At 34.6% G+C, this 24,447-nt stretch overlaps 2 protein-coding genes across 4 annotated transcripts; one reads left to right on the forward strand and one right to left on the reverse strand.

Annotated features, from left to right (window-relative positions):
* Positions 1-1,529: 1,529 nt before the first annotated feature.
* On the forward strand, positions 1,530-3,857 carry LOC128190057 (uncharacterized). Of its 2 annotated transcripts, none has more exons than XM_052861957.1 (4): positions 1,530-1,839; positions 2,208-2,303; positions 2,812-2,872; positions 3,136-3,857. In XM_052861957.1, the coding sequence occupies exons 1-4, from the start codon at positions 1,759-1,761 to the stop codon at positions 3,759-3,761; spliced, it is 864 nt and encodes a 287-aa protein (XP_052717917.1). In that variant the 5' UTR covers positions 1,530-1,758; the 3' UTR covers positions 3,762-3,857. The 2 variants fall into 2 exon arrangements, with proteins under 2 accessions (XP_052717917.1, XP_052717916.1); XM_052861956.1 differs by having other exon boundaries at positions 1,532-1,839; positions 2,809-2,872.
* Positions 3,858-16,356: 12,499 nt separating this feature from the next.
* LOC128190661 (alkaline phosphatase-like) lies at positions 16,357-24,344 on the reverse strand. Of its 2 annotated transcripts, none has more exons than XM_052862780.1 (10): positions 24,281-24,344; positions 22,588-22,829; positions 22,214-22,388; positions 20,574-20,743; positions 20,196-20,306; positions 19,154-19,256; positions 18,709-18,849; positions 17,580-17,771; positions 17,346-17,471; positions 16,357-17,045 (listed from the first exon to the last, which is right to left on the reverse strand). In XM_052862780.1, exons 2-10 carry the CDS (start codon positions 22,699-22,701, stop codon positions 16,744-16,746), a joined length of 1,434 nt encoding a protein of 477 aa, XP_052718740.1. In that variant the 5' UTR covers positions 22,702-22,829; positions 24,281-24,344; the 3' UTR covers positions 16,357-16,743. The 2 variants fall into 2 exon arrangements, with proteins under 2 accessions (XP_052718740.1, XP_052718739.1); XM_052862779.1 differs by lacking the exon at positions 24,281-24,344 and adding an exon at positions 23,660-23,929.
* Positions 24,345-24,447: the final 103 nt, after the last annotated feature.

Here is a 24,447-nt window from a genome sequence, read left to right on the forward strand (position 1 = left end):
GCAGACGCATTGCATTACATATCCGGTACAATATCTGACCGATAGTCAGGAACTAAATTATTGTGTATTTTATACATTGTATCTAACCTTTGAATTTTCGCGTCTTACGTTAAGTGGTTCCCAGTCCGTTTCAAAATACAAAGCTTCAGTCTCTAGAAACAAAAAAAAAAAAAATGAGACCAGTAACAATTTGGACTGCGTGCAGTTGTAGTTTCTCTAGTTTTTCATCTTGCAAAGTTAGACCTAACTATTAGACAGATCGCATCCGGGAGGGGCTAGCCCCCATCCCCCCCCCCCCCACACTTGTTCTCGCAGCAAACATAATTGTTCATCAATTTACCTTTAAAAGAATGAAATAATAATACATGTAGTCATTTGAGAGTGGGAAAATATAACAGATATACCACCCCCCCCCCCTTTAATTTGCTTCCGACGCCACTGCCAACTGAGGTCAAATAAACGAACAATACAAGAGAGAAAGAGTTTAACGATAACTTTGACTAATATGGTTTGTGGAGATGAAACTGGGTTATATCAATTGATTTTATTAAAGTACGAAGAATAACTTTTATTGAAACATGAGTGTAAAATTATATATAACATGTAATAACGTATCGCTAATATTATAAATGGTTTTTTGGGGATTATTTTATTCAAAATACTTGACCATCTATATTTGCAAATATTATTTTGTTTTCTACCTCATATATATACTATGCACTGATATGGCTTGATAGAAGTAAAACAAACAATGGACGGGATGTGGTCAAAACTTAAATACATATATCAATTTATCGGGGACGACGCCGTGCAGTTTTCACGGTGGGTGAATAAGCATGTAACAAACAAATTAACTCAAGAGGAACTCTCCACATATGTATGTCTAATATTCACCATTTAGATAAAGGTTGTTAATTGGCCGCTACATCAATTTTAGATATTTTATTTCAAGCACCGCACACATTACTCGGCTGACGCCTTTTCACAGCTATTTATGTTCATATATTGATTAGAAAAATTAACACTGGTATATAGATTAGACAATATTGATTCTTTTTGTTCTCAACAATAACACATCTTCTTCAGTTAAGATGTTGAATAATAATAAATTTAATCTTAAATTAAAAAGTTTTTACACTTTACTAAAACCGTTTTTACTAATGCCGGTAACATATGTTCTATCTTAATTGAAATCGGGGATGAAATTTAGTGCATATAAAATAACTTGTGGAGACTGAAATTCAAAAATTGATTTTCATTCATAGAGTAGTACATTTGCATATTTGAGTAAGTAAAATCATCATCGCTTTCGCAATATTTCCCATGCTTGTCACTTTTATTAAAAGTTAAATGAGATATGAATTCTAGAAATTCCCACGAATTGCAGTACTACTCCCCGCCTTTAAACTACCTGAGCAATCATTAACATACTAATAATCAACAGGGGTCCACAACTAGTATTGTCCAATTAGTTTATGATTTGATGACAGCATTCATTAATTAGGGGGTAATAGGTAAACTATCCGCGGTCCCAGATCGGCCCCCTGTGTAGACAGAGGAGTACTCTGTTGACACCTCTCGATATATTGGCCGTGATCATCGAGAGATCAATAATTCACACCTGACTGTCACACCTGGCACTTGTCAATTTCTTCAGTATACGACAGTTTCGGGTATATCCACATGTAAATCCGTATTCAAAGTGAAGAGTTCATCATATCATTACAGACTGTTCTAGGACACAGACAGTATATCACGATGAAAATCAAGAAGTCCATCGGGGAAACATTCCGGAAAATCACGAAAGCAAGAGGAAACGAGTTGATGATAAAGAAAGGGGTAAGAAGCACGATTTTTATATCTTATACAATTATTAAGAATAATTTTATCGTATATATAAAAGATGTTTTCAAAAATGTTAGTATATCCAATCTTACCATCCTTCCTGTCGCAAGCTGTCGAATCGTTCAACAATTAGCGCGACATTCTTATAAATATCATCGATAGGTATTTGCAACATACGTATGGTTTTATTACACACACACAAAAAAAAAATAGTTACAAGCTAACTCTCACTGTACGATAAATGGGATTTTGAAACTTAAACTGTTTATCCACCTTACCTTATATTTTCTTGTGATATAATGATCCAATAGCAAGAATTCAGCACAATACTGATAATGAACGGTTTATACTTTCCCTTTCAGACTGGGAAGCATGCCACGGAGAGAAAAAACCGCGACCGCCTCAACAGGTGCTTGTCACAGATGACTGCAGCATTGACCGGTGCCACAACAAAAGAGGTCAGAAAGCAAAAGTTTGGTTTTCTCTGTTCCGTCTGTGTGCCAAACAACGGGCGTAATTTATAAATTTTTTCTCCTCATCTGTTAAGATCTATAGTATACATGATATTATTTATAAAATTCACGTATTCATCTATCTTTATGAATTAAAATAGTTTAATATAACTATTTCAAATTTTGGTTATGATTTCCCTATGATACGTTTTCATACAAAAAAAGAACAAAAAAAAAAACCAAAAAAAAAAAAAAAAAAACGTACCTAGTTTTTTTTTGGAAAGTCCTAGGTTCGTTTCCTCTTAGGTACGTTTTCTCCTGACACCTTTTGAAATAGCTATGCCTTTCTTTTTTAAAGCATATACATGTACCATTAATTATCAATGATTTCAATGATTTCTTTGTAAGAAAATCATAAAAAATATGAACCAACCATATTGATTTTCTTTCCCTAAATCTAAGTTGTTTGTTGAAACCTTTGCATTCATTAACATGTCTTCTTTGTTATTAGCAGACACCAACAGTCATTCTAAAAGAAAGTTCCGTGAATCTTTTTCAAACCAGAAAATCTATTGGTGAGTGCATTTATATAAGATTTAACACCTGCAATTATCATTAACACTAAATACCTTCAATATATGATATCACTGGTTTAGATAACATTTTTTTCTACCGAACAAAATTCTAACTAAATGACAATTTCACCAATACATATTTCAGACAATCTATAAATTATTTTAATATTTGATCACGAAACTCATGTTTTACAATAAATCTGCCAATTTTCAATTCCTTAAGATGAACAGTTGAAAATAACATCTTGTAACTTTTTTTTTAGATGCTCAAAGAATTGATTTGAAAACAGATAAAGCACCAAAGGTACAAGTACAGCCACGCGGAATGAAGGTAATCTTCAAAAGCCTCAAGAACCTAAGAAGCAGATCCAACATCAAGGGCTGTTCAAACAAAAACCTACAGAGACTACCACAACAGGAGCCCAGCAGAGAGTCGAGGGGCTCATATACCCCGCCAATAAATGACCTGCGCGCCGAACCCACCAGAAAGATGCCTCAGAGAAGGCTGTTCAGTCGAGCGCGCTCCAACCTGGACAGCTCCGTTCTTAGTTCCCGACAATATTCAATGTCCACCGTAATGTGCCCAGACACGACCCTTTACAGTCACCCACATCCAGTCTTCCTGGAGTCTGACGCCGACATCTCCCTCCCTCGCCTCTCTTCCACCCCTCTGACCACCAAGATCGGAAGTCCTCGCTTCGCGTCCACGCCGACATCAGACCAACACGCCAGCATCATCTCCAGAATTGATCACGTGATCGAGTCCTCGGCCAATCAGTGCTCGAAAATATTTGAAACTGGACACAGTGTTGATCTGAAGATGGCATTGGAGCCTCTTTTCAAAGAGAGTTGTGAGGCGGCAGAGGGAATGTGGCGTCCATGGTTATGATGAATTTGAATAATTTAAATGATTAGTGCTAATGAAGACATGAGTGTCAATGATTTGTATATGATTTTACTTAATTTAATTATTCTAATAAATAAAAATCCAATATAACAATCATCTTGGTATTTTTACGCATGTTACTTTAAATCCACAGAGATTTCAGACAATATACTCAGTTCTGAGGCTTACGTGTATGATATTTAGTGAACTTCAAATATAGTTGAAGATCACTAGAAACTGTACAGAACTTTCACTGTACATGTATATTTATACGACAAAAACCGGGCAATAGGGTCCTATCCTTTTCTGCAAATTTTACCACCACCCCACTTCACCTAGACTTGTCCGCGTTATCAGATACAATCGGATAATTGCAATGATTATAGTGTAAGCGAGATTTAAGCGATATGTCGTGTTTTATGTGAAAATTGTCAACCTATGATTTGCCCTCTTACCTAACAAAGGTGTTGTATGTGTGTGATGGTCACTGACAAGGACCTGTCGACTAGCCGGTGTCGTATAATTTAAGGTCCGCCCAGTAAAATGGTCCGGGGCGGACCTTTAATGTTAACATTTAGGGTCCGCCTCTGCTCTAAAAGGGTCCGGCCCGTATAAGAAAAGGTCCGCCTAACATAAAAGGTCCGGGGTATATTTTTCATTTTTTTTTTTTAATTTCGAGTACTTTGGAGCAAAATAAGTGGGATTATTTTGTCATTCTTTTTAAGGAGTACCTACCCGAAGTGAGTCAGTATCATGTATATCCAGCACAGAATATAAATGAAAATACATATACATGTAGCTTGATGAACACAAATAAATCACAATAATTATTTCAACTTTAATTTTGCTGGTCGATCTTATATTAACAGAAAATGAAACTGATTGGTGTCAATAATTAAACAATGGCTTGAACCAGGTTCCTTTTGGGGTAAATTAGTCAATTTCCAGAACTCAAAATTGTCAGCAAAACTTTTTAATGTATTGAAGAATTTTAATAACCCATGGTGCGAAGCCATTAAGAAAACTTTAAATCAATGTGGATTGACATTTATATGGTATCAAAACACAATAAACATACCCTGGTTAAAATCTAAAGTATACAATATTTTATTAGACCAATTTAAGCAATCATGGTATAGTGAGGTACATAATTCTCCAAAAGGTTTAAATTATAGGATTTTTAAAAACTCACTGGATTTTGAAAAGTATTTATTGATTTTGCCAACACAATTATGTAAGAAATATTGTAACTTTAGAACTGGTAATGCTAAATTACCTATTGAGATAGGTAGATGGTTTAATATTCCTAGAGAAAACAGAATTTGTAAACTATGTACCTGCAATGAAATTGGGGATGAATTTCACTACCTTTTCAAATGTACTGATGTATATATATCCAATTCAAGGGTTAGATGTTTACCAAAATATTTCATAACAAATCCAAATGTTGTAAAATTTGAAAAACTGTTTAATATCACAAACATAAACCAACTTACCAATATTTGTAAACTATTAGATACTATATTTGAGAGAGTTAGCTCTCTTGGTTAAATTATATCTGTTATCCCTTCATCATGCATGTACCATTGATTTTCATTTATTATATATATTGTAGTTTGTACATACTGTACATATGTTTTTTCTCTTCACTGTAAATTCAGTTATGAGAATAAAGTTCATTGTCATTCATTGTCATTGTCAGGTGTTATATACACACACCATCCTGCAGGTGTGAGGGGCTCACACCTTCAGGTGTCTGACTGATTGAAATTGTTATGTAAACAATGGACATTTCACACGTCCCCTTTTTGCGCATTTTTCAAATATGACACAAGCTTAATTTTAAATTTTAAAATCAAATATCTATACAATTCAATAACAACGATAACTGCAAGCGGTTTATTATTGCTATTTTTATTTGCACTAGGGCATATGTGTAAGTTATGCGAAATTGTTTATAATAAATTCTTCATTCATTAATCAAAGAGGGGGAGTCTCCAAATAAATTGATATGATTATAAGAAATTAAAAACATCTTAGATTATTAAAGAGCAATATTCCTTCAGCTGTTTGTGCATTTTGTATCTGGAAAAGAATTTAAGGGGATTTTCTTCTTAGAAAGAAAATATCACAGGGGCTTGAAGACAGGATCCCCCTCGATATAGACTCCCGAGGTAGTTGACACTTTTTTTTTTTATAGAATTTCGTTTAAAGTTATGTACACAACATGTTCTATATCAAATATCTGAATATTAATGAACGATTTATTTAGAACAACTCCAACCTGCATATAAAAGATTCTCTTTTCAAATGCAATGGGGGTGTTTTACATTAATTGTTTATTTTCCGTTAATTTTAGATATTTAATATGGGATATGTTGTGTACATGACTTCAAAGAAATCTCCATTAAAAAGGTCAACCATACCGAGGATTTAGATGGGGGGGGGGAGGGGGAGCACCAGTGGAAAATATTAAATATTTTGTGTAAAAAAGGCAAATATTCATATCCCGGTAAAATTTTATTCTACGTTTCGGCCTGCCTGGTACCCCCACATACATCATTAATAATTATTTCTTTCACAAATATCGTGTCAACATCATGGCAAGCATTTCTTAATGCCATTAGATGAAAATCGATACTGTCAAACATAGAGGACAAATCTATCTTAATATTTAAGATTGTTTCAACGAAACGGACAATCGTTTGCTGCAATGGATTCCATGCATTTGTCACATTTTTAAAAAGTGGTCGGATAAAAAAAGATTTAAATATGCTTTACTACTTCTCTTGCTTAACACTACTCTAATTTTGTGGTCTTTTTAAAGGACACAATACATGTATATATACATGTACATTTACTGGGTCTGTAACAGAAATATTTTACGATGAAAATCATTTATATAAATATTATTATAGATAGTGTGTAACTACTCTGAATACATTTTTAAAAATAAAACCTACACTGAAGTCAATTTCATGTCCACTCGAACATTAAGAAGATCAACTGAGAACAAGAATCTATAACAAACTCACTGCATCCATGCAGTGGCGTCGGAAGCAAGTTGAAAGTGATAGGGGGGGGGGCTAGACCAATCATCAGAAATCTCGGTACAAAAAAACTAATTCCCAAAATCATGAAAATCCTAATGAGAGAGAGAGAGAGCGACCTGTAACTCCCAAAAAAAATTTCATACCAAATCATGAAATTCCTAATTTCCTAATCCTCATCCGTGGGGGGGGGGGGGGGGGGGGGGGGCAAGTATAATCTCCAATTCTCAATATCACTATGAATATTCACTTCTTTTTAAGATAAATTTAGGAACAATTATGTTTGCTGCGACAAAAGGGGGGGGGGGGGTGGCCTCTCCCTAATGCTGTGTGCCTAATGGTTAGGTCTAACTTTGCAGAAAAAAGGGGGGGGGGTAACCCCCCTCCGGTTCTGACGCCTATGCCATGTATGACTATGCAGTTCTTTTAACGAGGTGGACCTATTCTTAAACTATAATATTGGAGCCTACCTCTGAAAAAAAGGATATCGGGTCAACATTCTGTGAATTTTTTCGCAAACAGCATTTCAATGAGGCGGACCTTTTCTTGTACTATGATATTGTGTCCTACGTATAACTCTGAATAAAAAAATTGTTATCGATAAACATCAATACATTACCAATATGTATTGACTTACGAGTACTAAATTCCTTGTTTAACTACATGTACTAACATGTTGGGTTTTTTTTTTATCAACGAGCGGACCTTTTCTTCAGCCATAATTATAAGATCATCGGGGTAAATCAAAGCAAGTATTAATATTAGTATCAATTATCTGCATTCGGTATTACAACAGGCGGGCCTTTTCTTGAACCATAATATAAGGTCCTATCCTTAGTATAAAAGATCATCGGGATAAATCAATACAAGTATCAATATGAATATTAATTATCTGCATTCAGTATTTCAACGGGTCGGACCTTTTCTTGAACTACTAAGTATACTATTGGGTCCAACCCACTGAAACAAAAGATCATAAATGAAAGTTAATTCAAGTGTCAACTTGATTAACTACATGCATTTTCCTATTTAACAATGATGAGAGAGAGAGAGAGAGAGAGAGAGAGAGAGAGAGAGAGAGAGAGAGAGAGAGAGAGAGAGAGAGAGAGAGAGATTAATCTATACCAAAGCAAGACTGCTACTCTTAGACACTATCTCTTGTGATAAAGACATCAATATTTTACTCCATGGAGATACATATTTTTCTTAAAACTGCAAGGACATTGTTTTTTTTAGGCAGTTTATAAATATATTTCTGCATTAAAGCGCTCCGAACATACATGTAGCAATTTTATCACAAATTATACACCTTGCACCTACATGTTGCTATTTTCTTCCTCAAAGCAATTTTTGTAAATAGAACAGCCTTTAATTTTTCATAAATGTGCTTTCAGAGAAATCTTAACTTGGACATATCAAAAATGTGAAATTTGTTTATTTTATCGATGGAAACGGATTTACTTATTAAGTGTTTACTTGTTACCAAATCCATGCTTAATTACATGTTTATTATATACTATATATTATATACATATAAAAGTATTGTACGTTTGATTAAAGGAAGAGGGAATAAGTTTTTGAGAACAATGAGGTGATCAGGTGATCAAATACTGTCGGGAATAAACATTTATTCCTTTTTTTAGTAATATTGCATGCACATTATGGAGAGAGAGAGAGAGAGAGAGAGAGAGAGAGAGAGAGAGAGAGAGAGAGAGAGAGATTATTACAACATTATCACTTTCATTACTTTTTTAAAATCTTTACCGGTAGTCAATTAAAACATGCTTTTTAATTATAGGTACCCGTATCATCTAATTATTTTCATTTGTCTTTTCACCCTTACATGTATATCTACTATAGCTATGTATGTACACAATATTGGCAACGTATACCCACTGTTACGGTAATCCACATATGCGACCTTTTATTAGTGATAAATTTACCTAGAGACTTATAAATCATTAGTATATTATAAGAAGTTTTTGATCTACTGAAAATTAAACAAAGCACAAGCTAAAAAGGCAATCTTGTTGCGAAGAACACAATGCAGCGGAGACATTTTTTTCTCTCTCTCAGCTCTGGGGTGTATTCTGATTAGCACAGGTGTGAATGCCTGCAGGGCTTCTTTTACCCGTGTTCACCTGTTGTGAAACCATATGCTAATACATTATACACACCGGAAGAGATTTAAAAACAAATGGACTACATGGTGTGTGCAAATTATTCACAAAATACTCCTGTTTTCTTTTTTTCATATTCTTAAACAATTGGTCAAAATCTAACCCGCTATCAATATTTGTTATTCCACAAAGTAATTTTTCAAAATAATATGGTCATACATAAACCATACGCAAATGGCCGACTGGATTATGTAAACAAAGACATCTTTAAGATACAAGTACATTAGCAAAAGAGAATAATCAATTAATTTAACTTAAATAAATGACTACGGGTAGGACCTTTTCTTATAAGGGAAAGCCGGACCTTAAATGTTAACATTAAAGGTCCGGCCGGACCAATTTACGGGGCGGACCTTAAATTATACGACACCGGTCCGCACACCCTTCCGTTCCCTCCCGTTGCCACAGATGAACGTATGAGGCAAGCTGAACTTTTACGACACTACGAATCTAGCAATCTATATAATCTGTATAATGAATATGTCTCTTACAACAGGGAAGTTTTCATTATTCTTGATTTAAAACATAATAGGTATGTGAACAGAGCAAAAGAAATCAACGGAACTGAAATAACGTAGTATTTTTCTGTAAAAATTAATCATACCTGATAAATTGATGCAAGTACAATCCAAACTATTTAAACATTCGTTTCCCTATACTACAGTAGTACTTTTACAATATTTCTATGATAAACTGTTTTGTGAAGACAAACAAAAACAAAACCCACACACACTACAGACTACCCCTCCGCTTAAAAAAAAAGACGAATTTACGTCAGTTACGAGCACACAAAAAGGAGAGATTTACGCGTGGAGGCACTGCTTTAATATCCAACGAGGACTGCCCGGACTCAAACGTCCAAGGTATTGCTTGGCAATGCCTTAAACGGTGGTCAAGTTCGCCCAAAAGTGGATTGATGAATTTAATTAGGCACAACTGTAAGAACGAGGAAAACAACAAACACCCTCCATGGAATCAAGTTCATTAATATTTTATTCACTATAATCAAACTTGTGGTACAAAATACTTGTGCATAAAGAATTAACATAGTAAAGATTCGCTATTATATGCATGAAGAATATACATAGAAACCTAAATACATGCATAATACCGATAGCATTGGCATAATTGAAAACGAGATATAAAAAAACGAGAAAAGAAAAAGTAATCAAGTTATATATTTTGCAACTTGATATAAAATAGAAAACCAGGAGAACAGACTAAATCGACATATACATGTGTAGCAAATGTGCAAGGTAATTCTAAATATATCAGTTGACAAATAAATAGTACCAAAAATAGTCAAAAATCCCATTGAACAGCTACTATATAGCAATAGTAAAGTATTTTTTAACACACCTTTTAGGTGTAGTAGATAGAGCAGATTTGAGTTAGACGATAAAATATCAAAATAGCAATGTCTATTGTGTTCACTTATGCAACCAAATCATCGATCTGAATATCGCAGAAGCACGTATCTATACATGCTTTACTTGGAAGAATCAGTAAAAACAGTAAGCCGTTTATCACGCCTCATAATACAAAACACCAGAGAGTGAGAGAGAGAGAGAGAGAGAGAGAGAGAGAGAGAGAGAGAGAGAGAGAGAGTTTGCATTTAGTATAAACGTAGCTCCCATTCTTAAAGAAAATATCCAACAAACGAGCCCCCTTCTTTCCTCCCAGAAAGAAAAAAAAAATCTCCCGATTCCACAACATCGAATTGTTTAAATAGTACATTGTAATACATGTCTGGGATTGCGAGCCATTTTCACGACAAGCTTTACCAAAATATGTTTTTATAGTACATGTATATTATAGTTTACGGCTGAAAAAAAGCATGTCTAGAACTTTAAAGAGGGTCTTGTGGTTAGATTTGTTAACCACTTAGCCCCCTTAAACAACAGAAATTGAAGCAAACAGATGGTGTAACAAAAAGTAATAAGTGCAAGTAGAAAACCCCCCGTTTCCATCGATCATCGTGGCATCGATCATCATCCCCTAACCCTTTTGCTTGCGTGCCTCTCTTGAAATTCCGGTCTGATGCTTATGTGTTGTTTCTTTCGAGAAAGTAAAACCGATATTTAATTTACGTACAAAGTATACCAAACTATATAGGGGTAAATGTGTACCTCAGAGATGTATTTGTACACATGTTATTCTAAAATACTAGTATGATTAATTACGTGTTTATGTATATTTGTGAGCTGAAAGTAGATATTTTCGGAATTGTTAATGTATTAATGGAAAATAAGCAGATCAGGGTTTTCTAAAGATAGTAATAAATATACCAAAACAGGCTGTATATAAAAATCCCGTTAAAAGTACTGCGACCAGACAATGAATCTAAACACTATGTACTATGAGTAGATAGGTATTGGAATAAATAGAACCATTTTAACAAAGTCTTTCACTTTCAGTAGGATGTAACTATCTGTTTCTTGCGTCAAAACAAGTTAAAAATGACGCTGGTTTCAAGCGAAATATACACCGATTGCGTAGTTTTCGCTTAAAAGCCAGACAAATCTTGTTGATTTCAAAGAGCCATGGCCGAGTGGCCTACTATTACTTATATTTTTTTTAATAGGTTAGTTACTGACTCACTACGGAAATATATTGGGTTGGTCAACCTCATAGATGGCGAGGCGACGCCAAGCCGTCTATGAGATTTATCAATCCAAATATATAAAACGTTAGAAAAGTTTAACTTCGGAGATGAATTTATAGGAATGATAAAAACATTGTATAATGACCCAGTCTTTAAAATTAAAAACAATGGTTGGATATCGAAATCATGCACAATGCATAGAGGAATTCGACAGGGGTGTCCTGTATCCGCTCTCTTATTTATATTTGTAATTGAAATATTAGCAATTAAAATTAAAAATGATAACGATATTAAGGGTTTAACTCTGAATAAAAATGATACTTGCAATGATTTAAGTTTTAAAACCGTTCAACATGCGGACGACTGTACAAACATGCTAAAAGATACAAACTCTTTGAGAAAAGCAATAGAAACAATTACCGAATTTAGTAAGGTTGCTGGACCTAAACTTAACTTAGAAAAAACAGAGTGTCTGTTAACTGGTTCATTTATAGATATGTATTCCAACGATTCTCATATACATGGAATAAAAATAACAAAGACCTGTATAAAATCGCTCGGTATTTACCTGGGACATGATAAAACTGTATGCTATGAAAAAAATTGGATAAGTAAACTAGAAAAACTAGAAAAAATACTAAGTGTCTGGAAAAGACGAAATTTAACCATATTTGGTAAATGCACTGTAGTCAATACCCTAGCAATATCAAAAATATTATATAATGCCAATATTTTAGAAAACCCTAAAAGTGACTTTTTTAAAGCTGCTTCTAAACTTATATATAACTTTATTTGGAAAAAGCGAGACCGAATTAAAAGAAATACTCTAATTGGCAAAATTGAACAAGGTGGAATAGGTGTTATTGATATTGAAAGCAAATTTCATGCTGCTAAAGCATCATGGATAAGTAGAATATTAAATGAAAACAGTGTTATACATAGAGCACTTAGTGCAGTTATGAGACAATATAAACTTACTATCTCTGATATTTTAAAAACAACAGAATACAACTTTTTGGAATCATCATTTTTCAAAATGCTGAAACTTCCTGTTTTTTACGGAAATGTATTTTCAGCTTTTAACAGATGTAAAAAACAAAAAAATGTGAATACGCTAAATAGAGACGAATTCCTGAGTCAATTTATATGGAACAATAACCTTTTCCAGTATGAAAATAAACCACTATGTTTTGAAAATTGGATAAAAAGTGGAATTTTGTATGTTAAAGATATTTTTGATGAAAATGGAGAGTTTTATGATATGATGTACTTTACACAAAAACTGGTTAGAAAAAACAATATCTTATGTGAATATATCATGCTTAGAAAAGCATTTAAAGCTTATAAAGAAAAATTTGACTGCAGCTATTCAAAATACGTCAAAATCAAGCATTGTGTATCTTTTTTATTTCGAAACAATACCGTTAATTCAGTTAACAATGTTAAAAGTAATTTTTACTATTCATTGTTTATTGATAAAAAGTTTCAAAAACCAATATACGAAATTAGATGGAGAAAAGATTTTAACGACACATTATGTCTATGGGAAAATGTGTATATTGCAAAAATCAAAGAAATATATGAAAAAAGAATCTCAGAATTTAATTACAAACTCCTTCATGGTATATTGAACAATAATGTATGTGTCAGTAAATGGAACAAAACTGTCTCTCCATTGTGCGAAGTGTGCAATGTTAACGAGGATATAAAACACCTTTTGTATGATTGCAAAATTGTCAAACATTTCTGGGAGAGAATAAGCATGTACTTAAAATTTGATGTCACATGGAAAATTGTTGTACTAGGTTTTTACAATGAAATTAGCGAGAAAACTTCTTTTTTGAATAACTTTTTGTCTTTCATTAGTTTTACAATATATAAATATAAAATGAAATGTAGAATTCAGAAAGAAAGAATGTGTGAGCAAGACCTAAGGCACAAGCTTAAAAATACTCTTTTTCTCCAGAATGTAATTATCACCAGTATTGGTAGAAATAAAAACGATTTTTATAAAAATGTTGGAAACTTTCTATAATTTCAAAACAGTATATGAAGTACCATATTTTTGATATATGATATGTGATACAGTAATACGATGTATGTTTATGATGAATACTAATTATTATAATTATTGTACAATAGATTTAATATGTATAACAATAGTTGTTTTTTTCATGCATGTAAAACTATGTTTATTACACAGAAGATATATTTATACGATACGAGTATCAAAATATGTATGTTTTGTGATGAAGAATGATTTTAATAAAAGATAAAAAAAAAAAAAAAAAATCAATCCAAATATATTTCCGTAGTGAGTCAGTAACTAACCTAATACAGTCGTTTTACCGGTAACGAATATTTGCTAGTAACGAATAATTTTTAGAAAAATTATTGGTGAAAGACGAAGTTAAGGTTTCAAAAAATCATAGCAAGGTAATTATAAAACAGAAATAAATATTCTATCAGTGTGTGAAGTTGTTTGATATTTGCACGATTATTTACCGTATTGTTTACAGATTAAAAAGGTGACCCAGATATGAGCTGCCGGAAGTGCAAGGCAGAAAAAACGAAAGTCTGAAAACAATTAAGCCTAACTAAGAAAATAAGTTTGTTATTGGCCCCTATTTAGTGGATAATTATTAATTATGATCCATTTAATAAGATTATGCATCATATCAAATAATTATTGCGCTTTGAATGAAATTACGACTTCAAATAGAACCACGTGTAGTTTTCCTAGTAACGGTTCAATGCGATAGAAGCATCATATGGCTGGATATATTGACAGATATACGGGCAAAACAAAGGCAAACGACAGTTACTTATCATAAATTACTATTATAGAGTGTTTCTATGAAAATTCAATTTCATAAAGTAACGCAAATAAAAATTCTGCAAGTCCAGTTTCAATTTGACGGGAAAACGGTATGACAAAAATAACGATCATATTATTCGTTTAAAAGACATTTTCCCACAATTGTTTTTCTTTCGTCATTTATAAGTCTATTAACACGTACCTCTTGTATATTTTTGAAATAAATTCGCCTCAAAATATTCGGTCAGAAGTAATATAGGGCGATTGATTCGCTACTGGAAAACGAATTCGAAACTAGGAAAATGGAGGGGGTGTTGAAATTACTATCTCCATAATTCATCCTTTATATTTTCGGAAGTTTGATACTACAGTTTAGAAGGACAAAGATACGTGATTTAAACAAAAAATAAAAACATTTGGAATTCCGTTAATATTAGTCGCATGCATGACGAAACCGCATATTGGTTCGTTACCGGTAAAACATCTAGTGTTTTGTTTTCCCGAGGACTATCAAGTGACATATTTATTCACAAATAGCGATGATCTACGCAACGCCGTGTACAAGATTCCTAACATCTCGTCCAATTTAACTCATTTAAACTCTTCAAAAATTTCAATCCCACCTTTCAAATACTGCTTCACCCATGTTTACTTACAATGTTTGTTGCTAATGTTTGTTGCTATTCAATTTTAAATGTTTTCTCCCTTTCCTCTGCAGAGATGTGAGCAAATTTCGACGCTGCCATTTTGTTCTGCAAACAATGTGACGTCCATATTCTATAAAAAAAAAAGTCTGTCCCAAGTTATTGCTTCCATCGCTTATTTATGATTTTTAATAAAATTGCACATACCTGTGAAAGAAATACAGCTGAAATAGTTAAAAGGGAATATATATCCAAGATATCTTCATTGAACAATTATCCCTTTCCAGTCAGAAAAATTCACAGGAGCGAAAACAGATTCCTTACGGAGATTTATAATGGGGAATGTTTACATCTTTTCTCCATTCGGAATACACTCGGAATACATCGCGCAATTTTTTAACATTATCATCCGGGCTTATTAATGGCTGTTGCAATGCAAAATCTCCGTAGACTTTCAATTTCGGGATGTGTATTGAAACCAGAAGCGGTAGAGGGGGCGTTTCAAAACAAATAATCTGGACATTTTTCATATTAGTGAATGAACGTAGTTTGAGTATAAAGGTATTTACTATTATCGAAATATCAAGCAAAAAGTGGTGGAAGCAAAAGCTCAGGACAGAGTTATAAGGGCAACTACTCTAATTTTAAAGAATTTCAAAGGGCAACTACTCCAAATACTTTAAGAAAGTACGGATTGCGGTTTATGTATTAAATACTATGAAATGTCGAAATGAGTAAGCGAAGCGTCGGCCAATGACGGCCACATTGCCTAATATTATTCCTCACAGCACAAATAATAGAGATATATGAGGCAATCACGTGCTTAGTTTAAACCAATGAAAGTGTGACAATTCAGTCCAAGGAAAAACAAAATAAAATAGATAGGACTTCGTCGCATTGCTGTTTGATACAACTACCCAAAGTCCAAGCTCTTGTTAAAATGGTTCTATACATGTACATATTTGGAAGAATGCATTTTGTTTATATCTTACTTCGAAAATCTTTTACATGTATTATTCATGCTGATATCTTTAAGTGTTTTACATCCACATTTTTTTTACAGATTTTACTTAAAATTTATGCTGGGTGTGGGGTCATGGATTTCACGATTTATGTTCTCCTCCCCCCATAGAGACTAGACATAAGATAACCATGCACAGAAGACGCTGAAAATGTTCAAATGTGTACACACGACGGCGGACGAACCAGATCGCAATATGTCACCTGAGTAACTCAGAAAACCTAAAAACAGGAACTGTTCACCTGCAGCCTAAAAAATAAAACAATCAATTTCCAAGACAGACAAATATATGATTTATTCAATGTGAAAATTGATGTACTGAAAGAGTCCAACTGGCATTAGGGGGTAAAATAAGGAAATATTACTATCTGCTTATGTTATGGCTAGCTTACAACCTGTATTATGAATTAGCATGCATCACCAGAAAGTTATTTCCCTTATCTGTTAATGTTTCATTCGGTACCGCCCAAGAACTAAGCGCCTCATCATAGAACCATTAACATCCAAATCGATAGATCCTTCTAGATTATGCAGGTATTGTCTGTTTAAAATATCATACATCCTATTCATTAAGTGTTGATCATTTCTGAGATATTAATGAGGTCATAAAAAGGTGAAGATGTAGATGGACACAGGTAAAATATGTCATCTCTATACTTAGCATGACTCAGTGGCCTAACAAAAGGTTTGCAGATCGATACAGAATAAGCAAGGCAAAGACAGCACCATATAAGGTCAATACAGATTTTTCCACAGCAGCAGAGTTAATTAGTCTGGATTCTTCCATGCACTTGTGTTTGTGCCGTCCAACACATGCCGCGTACGTCATAACGTAATTGATGTAATGCTGCTCGTGCACGCCTGTAAGTAAATGGGACATCGGACCACGTGCATACACTGCCACATCCTGTCCGTCGTGTGTACCGGAAGACCGCGGCGAGGCGGCGGCTTGGATGTAATCCTTGCTTTCTAAAATAACCATAAAATAACAAGATACTTTTGGTAGTAGTTTAATTGTTACTAATCGACGGAAATGGCCTAGTAGCTATGATTGGGTAGTGCATTTGGCTGTTTTCTGATTTATATCTTTTCTTCAATGTATTTTAGGAAAAATAAACGTAAATAATTTTTTTAAACAAAGAGGAATGTGATAAATTCTTCTTCCAAAAAGTTTTTGTAATTTTGTAGAGTAAGATGTCAGGCAATAAAGTTTAGCCAGTGATCGTCAGGTTTAATACAGTACTGGGGGATGAATGATGTAGTTCGTACCCAGCTCCTGTTTTGATTTGTTGGTCCTCAGTCCCCAGTCATAGCCCGGTCCAGTGCCGTACAACAGTGTCGTCCACAGGACCCCGTCTTTTGGACGATACTTAGCCTTTACTTTGTCAACATAACCTGCAATTGAAACAAATCAACGTTCTAAAAAGGTTCCATACCGATCACGTCTTTGTTACTCGTGACCCAAGAGATGTCACGTTAAAAAAATGGCAGGAATTTGTTTACCAAACAAACTGTTGTGACGAGAAGCATAGCCCGATATAAGGAATGAGTGTGAGTGGTCCGCCGTTACCGACACCAGCGTGTTACTAGCGTCCACCAGCTCTAACGCCCCCCTAATCGCCGTCTCAAATGCCAGCGTTTCATATAACGCTCTCTTGGCATTGTTATCGTGATGAGCAGAATCAATACGGGCACCTGTAAAAAGTGTACAGTTATATTAATATATTACAAGTTGCTGTCCTTTAAAAAAGGACTTCAATACGTGGACCATTTGCATGTGTTTCCAACGAAAACGTAAAAGCCTTAAGAGATTCCACCGACTCTAGCCCTCTGCTTTTAACCACTAAATTTGTACGTTGTATTACGTATACATGTATGTATAGCCCTGACTTTTTATCTCAGAATTTAAAGGATTCATACTTCTAAAATAATTATGATTTATCTATGAATGAAGTTTGCATGTATAGTATCAGGCATTCGGTGAATTCTACTATTTGCGCACACATTACGATTCGCACTACTTTGTTAACTATGCAGTGACAGCTTTGTGTAAATTAAATATTTCATATTTTGATGCATTTTTCTTGAGATTTAAACTTTGATACAGTGACATAATTATTCAATCACACTTAAATGCTTAAAAAATTTAATCGGGAAGTTCACTAGCCTCGCCTACTATAAAAGTAAAGTTAAGTTACATGTGTATTCGGAAAACAACAAAACATTCCAAATTATGCTATTTGATGCATGTTGTAGTTTCGGCATAACATTAACTTATTTCATGATACTGAGAGTTAATATCACATGCCAATCACTTCTTTAAAAGGAATACTTTGTTTCTATACTGTTTACCGACAACTTTACAATTACAGCGCCTTTGAACTTATGTGTGCATATTGCAAGGAATCCCGATCCCGATTCAGATAAACGTGTACTAGACTGGTTCCCTGAGCTACCCATTACGCACAGGAACCAGGCTAGCTCATGCGCAAGCTGAATTTTCCCCATAGCACCCGGTTTAACCTCGCTTATATATTTTCTGCGTGGACCTCAGGGTCCACGCAATAATGAAAGTGTATTTTGCTAAAATTAGATAAGATGTTGCACTTTCTATTCGATGTTGCAGGCATACCTTCCACTAGTAAGAAGAAACCTCTAGGGTTTTTACGGAGAATCCGTATCGCCTTTTCCGTCATTTCGACGAGACTGGGTTCCTCGGTTGAATCACTGTCTTTGTCCAGCTCAAAACTTAAGTGATCGTCATTAAAAAGACCTACAGTGTATATACATATGTATATATACCTATAACAGTACAATATTAATGTATTTCATCCATTCTTTGTTATAATCATGTTGTTTTATTGTTTTAATGCAAATGCCCCCTGAGGGCCTTTGATTTGTGAATAAACATAAACATACTATATCCAATATATTAAAGCTAGATCTGGGTGAATGTATAAGTTGCACGTGATCATAATGGTTGTATTTTTACTTTCTGTATCTAATTTTACCACATAAAGTGTACTTAATTCCGAAAGGGGTAAACTTAAAAAAACCCATAGCATAACAAGATATACCTAGAGCATAGTCAGTCTTCTGTGGGTCTATGTCCATTAACTGTTGTCTGGTCCACATGTAGCTCGATCGGAGATTGCGTTCATTTTTGTCATTCTGCCACTCCTTGTAATTATACATTTAACATAGCAGTATATACAAACACAGCGGTAGGTTAGACCAGTAATCAAAAAGACGACAGATAAAAATATATTAGCACCAATAGACGGTTGGACTTTGGAAAAAAATATATCAATTTTATTGGTAGATGACGGTTAGATCTACCAAATTTCTTCGAAGAACTGAAATATTTAAAAACTGTCTGCTTTACTATCTTTCTGTTGGGGGTTACACGTGTGCATGATTTATGGAAGATTTTGACGAAAATGATAGTTAAAATTTGACCAACATCCTTAGGGGAAAATGGCTGACGACAGATTCACTTTCTGAAATCCTGGAAACACCATAGTTCGTTCTATATTGTTTTACTATTACAGTATTGATGGGCGATATTATAGGTGCCGTCTAAAACCAATTTTCAACATTGTTTCAACGTTGATAGTCAACGTAATCCCGTATTGTTAAAGATCGACTATGGATTAACGTAAAAACACGACGTTGAATCAACGTGAAATATTAGCATCGGATCAAATACCAAAAATCAAACATTTATCGATATCATGTCGATGTTGACTAGCGACATTGCCTCATCACTGAAACAATGTCGTTGCGCTTGCTGTGATTATTGTGCCCTCTTATTGATTTTCATTTCCGATATTTGACTCAAACTATAATACAGATATTTTAGAGTTGTGTCTGCGGTTGAATTATTCTTTATTACAGCTATCAAATTGCCATATGCTTGACCATGTTGTCTATATCTATTTATATCAGTTTTACGATCAACCTCAGAGATGACCACCCGATAACGTTATTTTATTCATATGGGGACAAACAATCTAGTACCTAGTATTCACTCATTTTAAGAGAGAGAGAGAGAGAGAGAGAGAGAGAGAGAGAGAGAGAGAGAGAGAGAGAGAGAGAGAGAGAGTGTGTGTTACATACCTTGGTTAGATCTAACCCGTCCCTCCTCTGTTTTTTCACATTTTTGTCGCCATGTTTAGGATCATTTGTAGTATTCGGAAGGAAATAATAGCGACCACCCCCAAAGAGTACCTATTAATAATGTGGCAAAAATTGGAAATTCTTACTTTTTTTTATTTTTCATAACTTAAAGTTCTTCATTAAGAGAACAAACAACCGATCAGTTAGATGAATATTTATAATTTATGCTGCATAACTGATAATAAAATGGATACTAGAGGTCAAATTAAAATAGCCAATTCTATGTCTACACATTTTAAGATGGGATATGACAATGCCATTCTATCGTACAGAAGAATTGTGAGTCTCCGATTGGCTGAAGGGAACAGTTAAACATACCTGTATGTGTTGATTTTCTTTAACCAACTGATAGGCGATGTCCTTACATCCCCCGGTCACCCCCTCCATCTCTGAGTCTCCTTCCCAATCCCTATCAGCGGAGTGGGCGTAGCCAGCCCCGGGGGTGGCGTGTGTGATCCTGGCTGTCGTTACGATACCTGTGGATCTACCTGGTAAAAATCAAAGTACTGAAGTACTGACGGGAGTTGATTTTATCGATTATCATTTATTTCAAAATCAGCGATATGTGATTTTGCATGACAAGTAGTATCAGTAATCGAAATATTTCTAAAAAATTGTATGGATCCAGGCAAGATTGAGCTCTAGTTTTGTTCAACAAAAATCTCGACTGTCTCCGTTTATCTCCGACAAGCAAGAGAGACTCTCTGTTTTGTCGGATATTAACGGAGACAGCCGAGCGTCTGGTTGAACGAGACTAGTACATTGAAGTCTAGCGTATGAATACATGATACGACTTCAAAAAATATCTAAACTGTTTTTACCATTTTAAATCTTACTATTTTCATGGTATTTATAAATAAGTTTTCTTGAAAAACAATGCTTCAGAATACATTGCATCGAATTTATCGATTATATTCAGGAACTAAGTGTTGTCAGCGGTATTGATTTGTGCTTAGGTCCAAACACTGTTTCACTTTCGGTTTGACCGAGAAAGTACATAGGAGAGTTGATTAAAATCAACTCCCAATTAGATTTCCTTGCAATTAACATCTGCAACTTCATGTAGTTTTCATTTGCTTTTGGCTCTTTTGATGTTGACATCTTTCTTTATGTTGCTACAGTGTTCATTTCAAGAAATAATCAAAGTACTGAAGTACTGACGGGAGTTGATTTGATCGATTATTATTTATTTTTAAATCAACTTATCTTGCGTGGCAATTTGTTTGTAGTCTGTATTTAAATTACGCACTTTTTTATAATATGAAATTTTATTAGACTTTTCCGACAAGAAATTTGAGAAACCCCATATGAATCATTTTGTGTAATATTTAAAGATAGATTTCAAACTATTTATTAGTAATCAAAACAAGTCTTAAAATTGTATGGATCTGAGCACTATTGATATCGAACTCTAGTCTCGTTCAACCAGACGCTCAGCTGTCTCCGTTAATCTCCGCCAAGCAGCAGAGCCTCACTGTTTGTCGGAGATTTACGGAGACAGCCGAGCGTTTGGTTGAACGAGACTATATTAAACTCTGGCGTAGGAATACATGAGACGACAAAAATAGCTAAATAGTTCGTATTATATAAAACCTGACTATTTTCAGTGTTTATAGATAAGTTTCCTTGAAAAAAAATGCTTCAGCATACATTACATCGAATTTTTGTATTATTTTTAAGAACTAAGATTTGTCAGCGGTGATGATTTGTGCTTAGGTCCAATTACTGTTTCACTTTCGGTTTGCCAGAGTAACTGCATAGGAGAGTTGATTAAAATCAACTCCCAAAAAGGGTCGTACATTGCACACTAAAACCAACAAAACAGATAGGTCGCTGATTGCAAAGAAAGGTTTGATATCTATTTTTTGTTACTACATGAGGTATGTCCTTCCACAAGATTTTATTCACCAAATACATTAAGTTGGAACACTAAGCTGTAATAATAACAGTGAGCCTACCATCAGCGTGGAACCAGTCCAGAATACTATTCACTTCATTACCGGCCTGTGACGTACAGTTACCAAGCACAGCGCTGTCCTTGACCCCGAGTGTGCGGGCGTTTGTTTTGACCCCGCACAAGATGGCGGTGGCGGTGGAGGCTGAATCGGGCGTTGTTTGATCATTACAGTATGTCTAATAAATAATTCATATCATATAGAGTCTTAAACATAGTATATCGTCATGACCTTAAAAAGACGTCAAGGTAATAAAAATGTTCATCGCAGCATTTTCTGGTTTTTTCTATAACGCATTTTATTGAAGAAAAAAAAAGTTTTTGTTTAAAAATAACCACGGGATACGAACGAAAAATTGCAGCCAGTTAATAGTATACCTTTATCAGGCCTGAATTTGGAAACTTTTCGAATGCTAGATAGTTCCCCTCCCCTAGCTCTGCCTTCAGACGACCTTGAAGAATCCTGGAGGCCGTTACCGTGGAGATGCTCATCCCGTCTCCTAGGAACACAATGACGTTCCTAGCAACATTAGTGTTGGCAGTTACTCGGAGTGCCTCATCCAGTTCCGTCTGCGCAATATCCCCCCAGGGAGACTGTGCTTTAACTTCTTTATCTACGACTTAAAAAATACAAAAGAAGTTTTAACCTCGTGTTCAATGCGTGTTCCGTGCGCTGAATGCGTGTACAAGACGTTCTTTACTTACCAAGAATTTTAAACTTTATTACTATTGAATAAATGATAAAAAATTGTTATTGTTTCTTTTAATGAAATATGGTAATTGAAACATAACTTCCGAGATAATTTGTGACAAGACAAAAATTATAATAGAAATTTTGGCAAAATATATTTTAAGAAAGCATATAAGAGCTAATAATATAAAAATTGACATGAATTACATGTCCTGGAATATGTCCTGAAATAATCGCAAATGCTGCTTTTTACAGTCATCTACACCAAGTTTAATAATACTACAACAGCCATGCTTCAAGTTACAGTCATCTACATCAAGTTTGATATACTACAAGAGCCATGCTTCAAGTTTTTGTGGTCTGGCTGACAACGCACTAGAAACACGCGATGCGATGTGTGATAACAGCGAAATGAAAAACAACACTTAGCTGTCGCGGCGACCCAACTTTGTTTCTACTGCGTGTTTATCAGAACATGGCGTTCTACGCGATCCCACCGAACAAAAGACGCCGCTGCGTTGTTGCGGCGCTGTATATAAAGAGTACTGCGTGCATCTGAGCGTTTTACATTTATTTTAGGACGCAGTAGGACCGCCTTGAGGACGCAGCCCAGATGTAACAGACCTAGGTTTGAATGAATTCTTTAATATTTTGAACGCACTTGTAAATGCATTTACGAGCGAAATATTTATATAAACACAAAATTCAATAGACTTCAATCAACTATTTGCAAAATGGAAAAACAAATGATATACTTACAAAAAATATGTAAACTTAAACCAAGAACGATCCAATACTTAGGCGGAGGCATTGTGATTGTTGTGGTTAGGTAAAAAAAAAAAAGGGTAGGCTAGGAAAATCAGTCACGGGGAGGCTAATGATAGAATATCACCGGTCAACCATAAAAAGTACAAAAATATAGGGACTGGGTATGTCCACTGGTCATGGATGACGACCCGCGCCCTTTTCTTTTTTATGCAGTTAAAATGATAACAATCCACGCCAATCCCACAGAGAGAAAGAGAGAGAGAGTTCTGGCTATGATGTTCATTATTATTGTCTTAACGAGATCTGTTCATGTAGTTACGAAATAATTGTTTCTTAATGTCAATATCCATTGTCGAAATTTCCACAGCGAAAATGTATTTTTTTTAGTTTTTTTTATGTTGCACTAGATATAATAGATATTACGACTCTTGTTTTTGTTTTATCTTCAAAATGCACCAGAATATTCTATCCAACCCAGATTGCATAATCCCGCGAGTTGAGACAATCCATCGTTCACAACAAGTCTCAAAAGAAGAGGACTGCTTACAGCTGACAGATGCCTGCTATAGCATGGGTCTGTTACATACAAAAGCACGAACCCATACGACTTACCCCAGACCTTAATATGTTGTAGTTGCCATCACCATGGTAATCTTCATATATAGGAAAAATGGGTGTTACATCTGATCACTGTAACGTTCATATCGACAGTAATAGTAACTTAGTACGTAATTTAACCCATTTTTATGGATAAATGGTTCAGAAATAGATGTAATCGG

Source organism: Crassostrea angulata, chromosome 6 (genome assembly GCF_025612915.1).
Source record: "Crassostrea angulata isolate pt1a10 chromosome 6, ASM2561291v2, whole genome shotgun sequence".
NCBI classification, from domain to species: domain Eukaryota; kingdom Metazoa; phylum Mollusca; class Bivalvia; order Ostreida; family Ostreidae; genus Magallana; species Magallana angulata.

What these genes read in the sequence shown, in the direction of transcription:
- LOC128190057 (XM_052861956.1), top strand. Translation starts at nt 1,759, where the DNA reads ATGAAAATCAAGAAGTCCATCGGGGAAACATTCCGGAAAATCACGAAA. An exon ending in AGTTGATGATAAAGAAAGGG is followed by an intron (nt 1,840 to 2,207) that starts GTAAGAAGCACG and finishes TTTCCCTTTCAG; the next exon opens with ACTGGGAAGCATGCCACGGA. An exon ending in TCAAACCAGAAAATCTATTG is followed by an intron (nt 2,873 to 3,135) that starts GTGAGTGCATTT and finishes CTTTTTTTTTAG; the next exon opens with ATGCTCAAAGAATTGATTTG.
- LOC128190661 (XM_052862779.1), bottom strand. Translation starts at nt 23,711, where the DNA reads ATGCCTCCGCCTAAGTATTGGATCGTTCTTGGTTTAAGTTTACATATT. An exon ending in TCGTCACAACAGTTTGTTTG is followed by an intron (nt 17,472 to 17,579) that starts GTAAACAAATTC and finishes TTTCAATTGCAG; the next exon opens with GTTATGTTGACAAAGTAAAG. An exon ending in CAAATCAAAACAGGAGCTGG is followed by an intron (nt 17,046 to 17,345) that starts GTACGAACTACA and finishes TGGTTATTTTAG; the next exon opens with AAAGCAAGGATTACATCCAA.